The following is a 12,890-nucleotide window of genomic DNA, read 5'->3' as shown; positions in this document are numbered from 1 at the left end:
ATATATATATATATATATACTCTGTGATCATGCAGAGATATTGTTTCATGAAAACGTATATACTATATTTGACTCATGGGAAAAAATGTGTACAAGGAAATCTCGGCTATATAATCTCTAAGATCCTCCCTCTACCCAATTGTTCAGGAAGCCAAATTCTCAAATTCTCCCAATAGTTGAGATTTAACCCTATAATCCTGTTTTGTTTTTTTTTTTCCAAACTTTTAAAATGATCAGAGTGCTACTGAAATTGTCCTCAGAGAATCTGAGAAGGCTTTCTTTAATCTGCGATCTAATTGTTTTCCAGGGCCGTTGGGCTTTTATTAAAACCAGAGTTTCAAAGCAATTGGAGTTATTCTATTAGTTATCAATTATAAAGAAGCCCCAAAGCCCTTTGCTGCCTATTACCACTTGCATGCGATAAGTCTGGAATTTCAGGCTAGAAATTAAATGAACTACTGAAGCACGTTGCACAATTTTTAACCAGCTCCTTTTATCTGGACCTGCTGAGACCAGTTCCAGCCTGGGGTCACCAGTTCACTCTTCTTTGCTGGCTATGGCTCCTATTCTGAAGATGAGTTCCCACCCAAGACCACATCCTTTGAGATGCCTCCTGCACCTGTGCACTGCTTCAAGTCTTGCTTGCTCTTCATAAGAACAGCTCTCTGCATAGCAATTTCAGATATTTTAAAAAATGCTCATTTCACATGGATGTTTGGGCTTATTTCTTACTCCTTGTTTAAGTCTCTGCTGACAACCAGACCTTCCTGTCTCCTCCCCCTTCCCCCTTCTATGACACCATCAAATGACAAAGGTACAAAGCAAACAGGTGTTAAGTAAAACACCAACGCTGGTTCAGTTTGATACCATGCTCTGTCAACCTGCTTCACTGCCTAGCAACCATGGTGGCTCACCCCGAGCTGGTTTCCATTTTAACGTGCCACACAGAAAAGCAACCTAAATATATATCCCCAGTCCCAAAGCATATAATCTGTAAACTACAGGAACAGGCGGATCATTTCCATTAGTTTCTTATGTAGCAAAACCACAATTTGCACCCAAAGCGTGTAATTATATTCAAATTCTGAAAGACTGCCTCAGAAATAGTTGAAATTCATAGTTTGGGGGAAAGTCACTCAGGAGTACACACGGTTGTTGAAATGTAGGGGGTGAGAGGTGTATTTCAAAACAGTAAAAGAAGGAGGGCAACGAATGTATCTCAGAAAATGTGGCTTGTTGGTTTCTAGGGGATTTATGTGTATACAGGTGCTCAACAGCTGACAAGCAAGAGGTCAGGAGTGGCAATGGAGACATGTCCTTGAATAATAACTGGGTCATGGCTTCCAAATGAAGAGCAGTAAGAGTTGCATAAAAAGGTTATTTCTCACAATAAGGGGGGCAGGGAAGAAGAGGAGTTTATTGAATTAGACAAAGGGGAGTGAAGGGAAGGGAGGGAGGATGGGATTAGCGAAGACAATAGAATGAACCAGACATAACTTTCCTATGTTCATATGTGAATATATGACCAGTATAACTCCACATCATGTACAATAAGAATGGGATCCTAATTAGGTTATATTCTATGTATATAAAATATGTCAAAATACACTCTACCATCATGCATATCTAAAAAGAACAAATTAAAATTTAAAAAAAAAAAAAGGTTATTTCTTTCTTGCTCTCTGTTGGGTAAGACCCTACCAGGACAGGAATTTTCTTAGTGCACAGGACTCTAAATCTGAGCACTTCCTCACAAAGAGATCTCCTATATAGAGGAAGCCTTCAGCATGTTCCAAGAAATCCTATCCTTTAGCACAAGCCAGGCACCTATTAGACAGATGTTCATAATGAATTATTTTAAGCTTAAGGCCACAAAAATTCAATGCTGGCCGAATCCAAAGCTACAGGGCTTCAGCTGGTGAGGAGGAGACTGCTCTGCAGAAAGGGAGATGGGGAACCAGGCTGTCATTTGAGAAAGGCTTGAAAGAATGAGAAGGTGAGGAGAAAAAGAAAAGCTGTGGACTTGGCATCCCACTGTCTGGACTCCTCACTGAGTCTAACACTGACTGGATGCCCTTGGCCAGGTGCTCACTTGGCCCATGTGGCAAACTGATATCTCTTATATCTATCCCCAAAGTTTTATGACACTGTTGGTGTGCTTCATAGGGATCTGTACTTTCCCAGCCCTTTGCCTCTTCTATGAGCTCAATCCCTCATCTCCCAGCATCAGAGAATCAATCACATGGCACCTCCCACCTCCCTGGGTTGGAATATGAACTGGATACTCCTGTGGATACTTCAGAAAGGTGTGTCAAAGGCACTATCAGAATACTTTGGTAACCTGTGTGCTGTATTCCTGACAAAAAGAGTTTGGTGTTCATTTTCCGTCATTTGCTTGAGCTGATGTGATGGGTGGCATAGCAGAAAGATCAAGAGCTTATGGTGAGAAGCGGGTTTGAATCTTGGCTTTTAGCACCATATTACTTCAGTCAATCCATTTAACCTCTCTGGGTTAGTGTTTGGATTTGTAAAATAGTAGTAACTTTATTAACTTCAGAGCATGAGAGGATTCAATGAATTCATATATGTAAAGTGTCTGTAAGAGTGCCTGGCACACTGGCACACGGCAGGTGTGCTTTTGGTGTTGGTGCACGATCCAAGCAAATCTCTCTCAAAACCCTAACTGGAAGTAGAAATGAACTGCTTGCTGCTTATAAACTCCATTGCTGCTCTGCCTCCTGCCCCGAGATTGCTAAACACAGCAGAGCATTTTAAACATAACACACAGCTCCTTATTAATCAGATGTGTTTAAACTAAAGCTGCATTCTTCTCATCTCAGCATGACACTGAGTAAGGTTGGATGGTGGGCTTTATAGCATCACAGTGAGCCACTCCTATACATTATGCTGCTTCTCTCTGAGGGAAAAAGAGAAAACCTGGCTTGTGGCTTTGGCAAAGTTATTATGATAGACAAGAAAATAGACCTATAAAGCATTGGCAGACCTGTGGAACTCAGACAGGTTTAAGATGCACAGTGGTGTCTTTAAAGACAGGCGGATCAGAGAATCATGAAATCCTAGTGCTGAGAAACTTTTGGAGAGATTGTCTCACCCAACACTCTCATTGTACAAAGAAGAAAAAAAAAGGAAGTTTCCCCCACTGTAGGATTAAGGCAGACAGGAGCACAAGTGCACTCACACTACATCCCACACAGGGAACTATAGGTAAAGAAAGAGAATAGGGAAAAAAAGATGAAGATATCATTGAATGTCTAAAACTTAAAAAGATTAACACAATAAAAAAGATATAATGTCAGTTCCAAAGTCCCAGAGTTGGTCAGAAAGAAAACTCAGAGTAAAATCTAGGACTCATCACTCTGTTGTCTCTATAAAATTCTAGTTTTAAATTCAGGCACCAAAAAAATCAACTCTACAGGTAGTGCATAATTATGTGTTCCTATCTCCTCTGTAACCTTCAAGTCCTGGAAAGTAAAACTGTAAAAAAACTGACCTTAAAAGTAGTTCTCTATTTCTAGAGCTAAAGATTGTTGTCCTAAAAAAAGACTTGATTCTTCCTAATATAAGGTAGATGAAAATTTTTAGTTTCTGGTGGATAGCAAACATAGAAATGTTTGAAATATATACAATTCATTTACTACCAATGGGATCTAATTCTGAATTTCTCAATGGTCTCAGAATATTTTTTGGAGACCTCTCCATTTTTATTTCACAAAATCTCAGACATTCTAACTGGTTTGTTATAATCTCTGATCCCTGGTTAAAATTTGCCTGGCATGGGTTTCCAGCTAAGGAGACACTTATCTTAAGTCATAAGCTGACTGTCATAGGCTGTCATCTTCTAGTGCATGAATAAGAAAATATTCATTAAAGTTTTCTCATCTATATTTCCCACAGAGAAGTAGCAGGTGAATGCAGCAGCCCTTGAAAGACAATATCTATCCACAGATAGAGAAATTGGAAGACCAATTGATGCAGATTTTTTAACCTCAATCTACAACCCAGCAACTTTGCACAAGGTATTTAAAGAGGGCAGCATTGTCACTAAAATATTTCTCATAACATATTTAACCTGTACATAGTGATTTACAAGTTGCAAAGCACAACTTGTTTAAGTTTCCATACAATTCTGTATATCTGCATGGTATTATTATCACTATTCCCAGTTTAAAGATGAAATTCAGTCTTAAATCAAGTGACTTGCCCAGGTTCACAAACCACAAAGATTAAGGTCAGTTTCCTCCATTGTAAATCCTGTGGTTAATTGGTCTCACCTCACTCAATGCCACCCTTTCCATTAGGATTACATTATCATTCATCTTTTATCCTCATTAACACAAATTCTCGTAACTATTTATTTAGAAGTAACTGAATTCAGAAACAAATGAGTAAAAATATTCATTCTTTTATCAAAGAGTTGAAGACCTTGGAACTTATAATAACCAGAGGTTCATAATTTACAACATATTTCCTCAATCATCTCACCTAAGCATCATGATTCTGTCATGAAGTCGACAAGCTGTCTCCTATTTATATTTTAAGATGAACTTTCATAAGATAAAAAATCCAACAGAAAAGTAATAAACCTGACACTTTTTTAAAGGACATATTTTTAACTGCCCCCCAAAAAAGTAAGCATTGGTACTTAATCTTTTTTTCTTTAGTTAAGAATGAAAAGTGAAAAAAGTTGGTGGTGTGTATCTCAGGAAAGCAAAAGAAGAACCTCCAAATGCAAGTCCTAAAGGGAAGTCAGCGGGAGGGCTGGGAGTCTGACTGAGAGGGCATCAGATCTAGGTAAGGAAGCCCCAGGCAAGGGACATGAGACTGTGTCTGCAGAGATCCTGTCTGTACAGACAGGATTCATCAACATGCACATGGAGGTCAGAACTCCATCACAGCACATGAACTGAGATAAAATAAACACAATTTTTAACCAAACCTACTGTTGCTGTTTTACCTAGATATATGTAAGTAGGATTTTTCTTCTTGAGGTACCATTTTATAATTTTGAAAAATGCTTCCATAGTCACTGAGGTTTTATTTTGCCATTCTAGAGATTTAGAAGAAATTCACTGAATGGTACAGCTTTACTTCTGTCCCAGGGAATGGGTCCCTGAGTTAGTGGGAGGGATAGTATAGTGTCTCCTCAAAATTTGTATGTTGAAGCCCTAAACTTTGGTGCCTCGGAATATGTCTATATTTGGAGATAGGACTTTTAAGGAGATTATTAAAAGAGCCCTAATCCAATTGGATGTGTGTCCCGGGATACACAAAGACATCAGGAATACAAGAACACCTAGGAAAAAGAGAAAATTAAGACCCAGTGGGAAATGACCATCTGTAAACCAAGGAGACAGGTCTCAGAAGAAACCAAACCTGCTGACACGTTGATCTTGGACTTGCAGCCTTCAGACCTATGACTAAATAAATCTCTCCTATTTAAACCAACCAGCATGTGTCATTTTGTAACTGTAGCACTAGAAAAATAATACTGGGAGGGAAGTGAAAGTCCAAGGTTCATCTTCCAAGACTTGCCTCCCTCCTGGGTCATCCAGGGTCCTAGAAAGGCAAACTCTCCCAGATCTGATAAAGTAATTCATATGTAAAATGAAATATATTACCTCTTCCAGATTCAAAACTGGTATTAAAGGAATAAAGTTCTTACTATGCAATTCTCTCCATCAGCCAGTTTGGTGGAGAGTTTTATTCTCCCCTCTAAAGGAAATTGTTGATTCTCTTCTCCCCTCTGTTCCTGTGATATGGCAGTCCTCACATCAATCCTACACAACCACATGTTAAAAGTCCTAAAGAAATTTACACTAGCTTATTATAATCTTCCCATAAAGGCCTTTCAAGAACAAAATTATCTCCAGCCCCACCACTTGCCAGCAAATTTCAGAGGAAAACAATGCAGATAGAGGACAGAGAGAGAAGGAGAAACCAATTTAATTCATTCATTACCAAGGCCAAAGATAAAATCTTATCATTTTATCTGTCAACCAACACTCTGAATTATTCAATGTACCAAATCCCCAGAAGGAAAGCAGAAAGAAAGTAGCTAGAAAGCAGCTGGCTGCCAAAAGAAAGTGCTCAAGAGATCAGAACAGAACAAGCCCCATAGCTGGGAACACTTTGAGGTGGGTCATTATGACAAGGAATGAGACATGGAATTTCTTCCAAGGACTACTGGCTTCTGTGCATATGCATGATAACCACCACCACTTCTACCAAGATGGTGTGAGCTAGACTTCTGCCCCCACTCCCAGACATGCACATACTCTGGGTTCTGAGCAAGAAGCCTTCCTCCAAATTTAGACCACATGTTTTACTTTTAAAGTAAGTTTTCCAAGAGTTCTACATCCTCACCTAGTTCCACCAAATGTCTAAGTCATCAGGAAGGTTTGTTATTTTGTGGAAGATAAAAATAGAAGGTACATACAATCCTCAGAGAAATCTCCTTTTAAAATGGTAAATATTAAAGCATTTTTCAAGGAAAATGAATACTGTAGTTCCAAAAGGGGAAAAAAAGAATGAGAAAAAACTATACAAAATCCCTTTAGCAAAATGAAGGCTGGTAAACAAATTTTACTATTTATGTGTTCTCTATCACTAAACTACTTAGCCCTTTGATAAACATGGAAATGTGGAAAGTATGGAAACAAAGAATAGATTTAAAGCAGATGATCAAAAATAATCTGAAGGGATATTTTGAGTACCATGAGAATGTACATTCCATTTTATAAAGGAAATTTATATTTTATAGTTACATTAATTAACTTGACTTGGTATGTGGATCCCCACTCTCTCCTTGTACTTTTTAAAATACAGAAGCACTCATGGCTCATAGTGACCCACATACTTCTAAAATGATTCCTAACAGAACACCCAATATCATATTTGGTTCTGGATCCTTTGCAGGTAGGAAGTGCTCAGTGTTAATTGATTGACAGTTGAAGACAGCATGAAGGGCTAGAGGACCTAAGTGAAGGGAATGCACAAAATTTAAAAAATAAAAAAAATGGTACTGGATTTCTGTTAGGAAGGAGGTTAATTCTATCCTGAAGCACAATCCTAACTTAAGACTGTTTGGTGAACACCAGGCAGGTGTGATCTTTTTTCTCCCCAACTCACCAAGGAATTCAGCTTCCTCTAGGCTGTCCTGGGATAGACTTCACGCAAATCTATAACATAATCAATTTTCTAAAGAGCAGCACCAAGCGTGGGTAACAAAAAGGGTGAAATGCCAGCTATATGGAGATTTTTTTTTATTATTTCTTCCACCTGTTTTAGCATGGTGAATCTCATTATAGGGTGCAATGGTGAGGAAGGCAAACCATGGTGATCAACAGCAGCTCTGAGGATTTTTGGCTTTTCAAGAAATTGAGCAACAGGAGCAACAGTACTTTGAAAAACTCTCTCCCTGAGTCCAAAGAAGGTTCTTGGATTGAAGGCTCTAGTTTTAGTTTTATATTGGAATGAAGGACAGACAATAGAAAGCATTGCTTTTGACTGAGTGAGGTTGGTGGTAAATCATCAGAAACAACCCTCAGCCTCCTGGTGCTGTGCCTCCTACCACCTCCACCAAGATTTTTCAAAACAATTGCTATTAACTAGGCCTTTGTCTTGGGCTAGGGGGGAGCAAGTGCACTCCAAGAAAGATGGAGAGGTGCATTAGCAAAGCTCTGTGGGGTCTCCTGGTCTTTTTAGTTAGATATGCAAAAGGTCACAGCTGGGATTTGGGAAGGCAGCCAGAGGTTGGGGCATCTTGTTAATTGCTGCTTGTCTTGATTTCAAGCTCAAAAACATTAATTAAATATGCAAGGAGCCTACTTAATATAGATGCATTCACTCTCCAAGCCCCAAATCAATGGGGTAGGACTTACTGAAAGAGGACACTGAAGAGTTGAATTCATGAGCTTACTTATCTTAGCCATGCCAGACTCTGGAGATCACTGCATTCTGCAGCTCTGGTGGATCTGAGGGCCCCTTCTGGGGGTGTCTGGCCATTTGTTTAGTTTGTTCTCCTTTTCCATCACACTGAATCTCATCAGTTGCAGGTTAATGAGAAAGTAGACTGAAACCGAGTCAAAAAAGATTTAGAGGACGCTGAGCAACCAATCCTTAAAGAAATCAAGTAAGTGCTCAATCCCTTTAGGAGAGGTGGGAGGAGGCAGGGAGAGAGACTGACCCAGGAATCCCAGGGAAGTACTGTTCTGTAAATTCCATCACTTACTAGTAGCTGCCTTTAACTCTTTACATGCGGAACAGAACCCAGCAAGACCATGCCAGCCTATAACCTCTAACTAATGCATAATCTTCATCTCCCTGCTGATCATTTACACTAATTAGCAAAATTTAGCTAATTATCGCTGAGTGTTTCCGTGCTTAATTATGGCTATTAGTAATAGCCTGTCTGGCTTCCCCATCTCCCACATCTCTCTCATTTTTTTTTTCTAACTCTTCCCCCTACCTGTTTCCCCCTTGGGACCCAAGTTTCCATTTCAATGAAATTGATTGGGACCTGTTGTTTTCCTATGTTATTTACTTTATTTTATTCATTTATTTATTTTGAGAGAGACAGAGAGAGTCTATACCAGATCCAGCAGGAGTCTCAGAGAAAACAGTCACCAGATCAGCATCAAGCCTTTGAGTAGTCCCTCCTCCCCATCAAGCCATTCTACCAACCTTACAAGCTCTGAGCTGCTTGAAATAAAATTTAAAGAGAGAAAGAGCCACAGTGTGTATTGACATTTTTCTTAGTGTGCTTCCACTTCACACTACAGATATCACAGTGCAGAAGCTCACAGCTCAGAGACAGTGGAAAGAATCAACTTTGGAACAGGGTTTGCATGCTATAGGTCTTTAAAATAAAAGTAAGGCAGGGACCCCTAGTGTGGTTCCTACTGATGCTCTCTGAAGGTCTGCCCCTGCAGTCACTCTCTGTGCTTCCTATTCCCTTCATCATCGGAATGGAGTGCATAGTAAACAAATAAGGAAGCTCTTTTCCTAAGAACAGTTTACTACAGCAAGCTCCTACCTTTAACCACAGACATTACCCTTTTAGAGGCAGCCTGCTCAGAGCTGAATATATTTTTAAGAACCACAGATCTCTTCCTTCCATAGCTATGCAGGAGGGTTGTTCAGAGCAAAACATAGCATACCTGTTTTGATTAGAGGAGACCATTCATTCTGCCTTAACTGAAAGATTATTGCCTAAGTGGTGGAATCAAAATTACTATCATTTACACTTGGGTGAAGTATAAATGGACAGCCTTACACATATTGCTTCCTCTCTGGTAGCTAGCAATATTAGATGCCCAGTTTTAGTGATCCCTGCTTTCTCAACTAGTTGTGGGCAAACATGAAGCTGCCAAATTGAACAATAATGGCCTCTGGTTATTAATTATATTTTCTGCCTTCTTATACTCAGCTACTTTCCCCTGACCTTTACCACACAGACAACTAACTTTACAGCGATTCAATCAACTTCAGGCTGAAGACTGAATGATGCCTGCTATCTGCTATTTCTCCACAACTAGCACTCAAATGAGACCAGAGAAAGGAAGGGTGAAAGCAAGGTGAATGAATGATTCCTCAATATGTAGCATAGGGTCTTGTCTGATAAGCTGTGTGTCATCAAAGGGGGTGAGGGCTGCAAAGGAGAGAGGGGTGTTTGTGCAGTTATGCTGGAGGGAGCTAAGGTAAGGAGAACCCTTCCCAGAAGACTGGGCAACGTGAGCCTTTAAGAGAAAGTGGAAATTTTCTTCCCTCATGCACATGCGATGCTTTTTTTATCATTCTAAATTCAATTTTGTGTGCTTTCCCCACCCTTGACACTACTGAAAGACGAGTGGGTTAAGGAATTGCTATGCCCCATTAAAAGGATAAAGAGCAGAGAGACCCACCGTGCCCTCCTCGAAGGGAAACAGGGGAGCGATAGATAGAAATAGGCACTGAGTGATGCTTGCTGCCATGGAAATGGTGCTCGTGCTGAGAGTGAGACCCCGGCGAGGAAGAGGAGGAGGAGGAGGAAGCTACATTAGAGGAACTCCACACAGAGCTGACGATACATCCCCAGAAGAGGGACCAGATTCCAAGCGTCCAGGCCGGCCGGCGGGGAGGGCTCCGTCTCGCGTGGATTCTCAGGTGCATGGTCAACGCACTGGACCACTACAGATGGGCAGTTTCAATTCCAGCCAGTGAAGAATAATGAAGTTCATGATGCCCAGGGGCCCATCATAGTGAGAGGAAGAGTTGCCCGATTTGGGGAAAAGGGAAACAATAAGAGGTTTCAAGAAAACTGGTGATGAATCAGTTAAAAAAAAAAAAAAAAAGATAAAAGACAAAGCCCCCTTTCCCGGAGCTAAAATTTAGGACGCCTGAGTCCACCCAGGTAAAGCAAACCTCCTAGGGAACCCCCGCATGCCACACATGTCAGGGGAGGACAGGCGAGGCTTCCTCCTGTTCTCTAGGCACCTTGGGTCTGATGACTTAACTGCACACTCCGAGAAGCCACACGGCAAAGGTGGAAACGAAGAAAGAGGAGGAAGCGGCAGGCGACCCAAGTAGATTCAAGCTAGTTTATCCCAACATCCAAAGAGTTTGAACATTTTTTTTTTTCCTCTTTCGACTTCCATCAGATGCAATGCAGAACTGCCAGGCAAAAGGGGGCTGCAGGTGGAAGAGTTCTGTTCCTGAGAGTCTCGGTGGCGGAAGGGCGCGGAGGCAGTTAACCCTGCGCTTTCTGGAGGAGCGCCACGGAGCAGCCGCCTGCTTCCAGGGTTCCCAACTGGATGAAAAGAAGACAGTAGCAGCAGCAGCAGCCCGAAGAAGAGAACAAGAAGGACTGGAGGGAAAGAAGAGCGCGGAGCAGCCACCCAAACCAATGAGGCACAAGGCGGAGGGAGGTGGGTGGGCGCAATCAGGGCAAGCGCTAGAGGAGGTGCCCTGCAGGCGGCAGAGGTGGCCGAAAGGCGGGCGGGCTCCTGCAAAGTGCGCGGAACAGGGAGGCACAGGTGAAGTGAAGCGAGGAGTTGGGGAGCCAAATTCACAAATGGGCAAGTCATATGCAAATAGCGCACTCCTGAGAGCAAATCAGTGCAGCCCGAGCGCTCTGCGGAGGGACTGGCTGGCTCAGAGGAGGGAGGGGCCCGAGCGACCCGGAATCCCGGCCCTCCCCATTCAAGTACACGCTCGTACACGCCCGCTAGCCTCCCGCGCACTCTGCACGCCCTTCTCTCACTCTGTTCCCGCCCGGTTGTGTGTGTGTGTGTGGGTGGGTGTGCGCGCGCGCGCGCGCTCCTTCGCAAGTGTGAGTGAGACCCACAAGACTGACACTGCATCTTCCTTTATCACCCTTCCCCTGCTCCTCTGCCAGGTACTTGCAACCAAACTCGCTCGGTTAAGGCGCCTTTTACAATTTTAGAAGAAAAATGCAGGCAGTGGCTAATGCCGAAGTGGCCCCAAACGGAAGTAAAAATAATCCCCTTAAGTCATCAGGACCGCCTAGCTGCTGCAGGCTACTGGGGCGCAGGCTGGCTCCTCCCCGCCTGGAGGCCAGCTGGGGCAGCCACTTTTCAAGCGTGTGAGTCTCTGGACCAAGATACTCAAGGTCCCACCTGCAGGTTGAAAGGAGGGAATCTGGTGTCCTGGTTCTCAAAATGAAGGTGATGGGGTAGCCCTAGCCCAAGGACTCTAGAGTGAAGGGGTCAGAGACTGGGAACCCTTTGATACAAGAAGTAGACTTTCACCCAGATGGACACGAAGCTCTTGGAATTCAGGACTTAAGGGTGAGCGCTGGAGCTGGCAGTGCTTGTCAAAGAACTTGAGGAGGGGCGAGGGTCCTAGGTCTGCGGGTGGAAGAGGGATGACTGGTCTGTCCTGGATCTGTCACGGATGTACTGCCCCACATGCGTGAATTATCTCCAGGCGCTGGGCACCAAATAGAGCACAGTGTTTGCATCAAGGCTGAACCTGCAGAGTCCCAGTGGCAGCGCTTGTGCTGGCCATCTGTGATTCCAGGATGGAGCAATGATATTCTGGACCAGGTGGCTTTCACCTCTCCACAAGGCATGCTGAGTGAGAGACGCAAACCGAAGGACAGCTGTGCCTGGACTGGCGCTTTTCTACTTGGTCCTTGCTAGCTTTGACTTTCACCTAAGCACTCATCTTGATTCAAAGTTCATTAAGTTTACCGGGAAGTAGGGATGTAGGCTGAGGAATTGATACTTGCTAGATACATCATATCCACTATATTTAGGTGGCATCTTTAAAAAGATGCTTATAGCACCTATTATATATTCCTGTTCTCTTTTCACCTCCCTCCCATGATAAAGAACAGGAATTAAGGCAATCTTATGCATCTTGGGACACCCCACAGAGATGTTAAGGAAGTAGCTTTATATCTCTCCAATATATCAAGATACCAAAATCTACAGGTGATTTGTCCTCAAGGTCAAATATCAAGTCCATTTCAGAATTTATGGTAGTGTCTTGGCAAGCTGGTTCTGAAGTTGGTGTTCTCCTAAATCTCCATGCTGCCCACATAAATGCTGCACTGTCATCCTAACTGCCCTGGCTCTCAGCTCTAGAATGATTCAGGATGCACAGTCTTCCAGGGAGGTGTCCCTCTGACAAGGTCTCTCATATCTGTGGGTGGAGACTTACACACTCAATGTCTTAAATAAGCAACACATATTCAGTAACATCACAGCAAGGTGGGGGTGGTATATGGACATTCAAATGTAAGTTTCCTCCTCTTTAAAGTATGGATAATTCCTCCCCCCCTTAGGTGGTTGGAGATTTTTAAATGAGATCATATATATATATATATATATATATATAGAGAGAGAGAGAGAGAGAGAGAGAGAGAG

The 12,890-nt window shown here is 42.4% G+C and overlaps 1 protein-coding gene across 42 annotated transcripts in view; it reads right to left on the bottom strand.

The window, feature by feature from the left end:
• The window catches only part of Nrxn3 (neurexin 3), a 1,555,288-nt gene that overhangs the window by 513,984 nt on the left and 1,028,414 nt on the right, over positions 1–12,890 (bottom strand). For 2 of the 42 annotated variants that reach the window (XM_048799105.1, XM_048799117.1), the window contains exon 1: positions 9,924–11,476. The exons of 36 other annotated variants lie outside the window; for them this stretch is intronic. In XM_048799105.1, coding sequence (XP_048655062.1) covers positions 9,924–10,170 — 247 coding nt within the window. In that variant the 5' untranslated portion in view covers positions 10,171–11,476. Of the gene's footprint in view, positions 1–9,923; positions 11,478–12,890 lie in introns of those variants that run through there. 4 more of the 42 variants (XM_048799102.1, XM_048799116.1, XM_048799104.1 and 1 more) reach the window with 4 other exon arrangements.

This window comes from Marmota marmota, unplaced genomic scaffold (genome assembly GCF_001458135.2).
Source record: "Marmota marmota marmota unplaced genomic scaffold, marMar, whole genome shotgun sequence".
Classification (NCBI taxonomy): Eukaryota; Metazoa; Chordata; class Mammalia; order Rodentia; family Sciuridae; genus Marmota; species Marmota marmota.
Note: the sequence above shows the minus strand (reverse complement) of the source record. Positions and strands in the feature narration are given on the sequence as shown.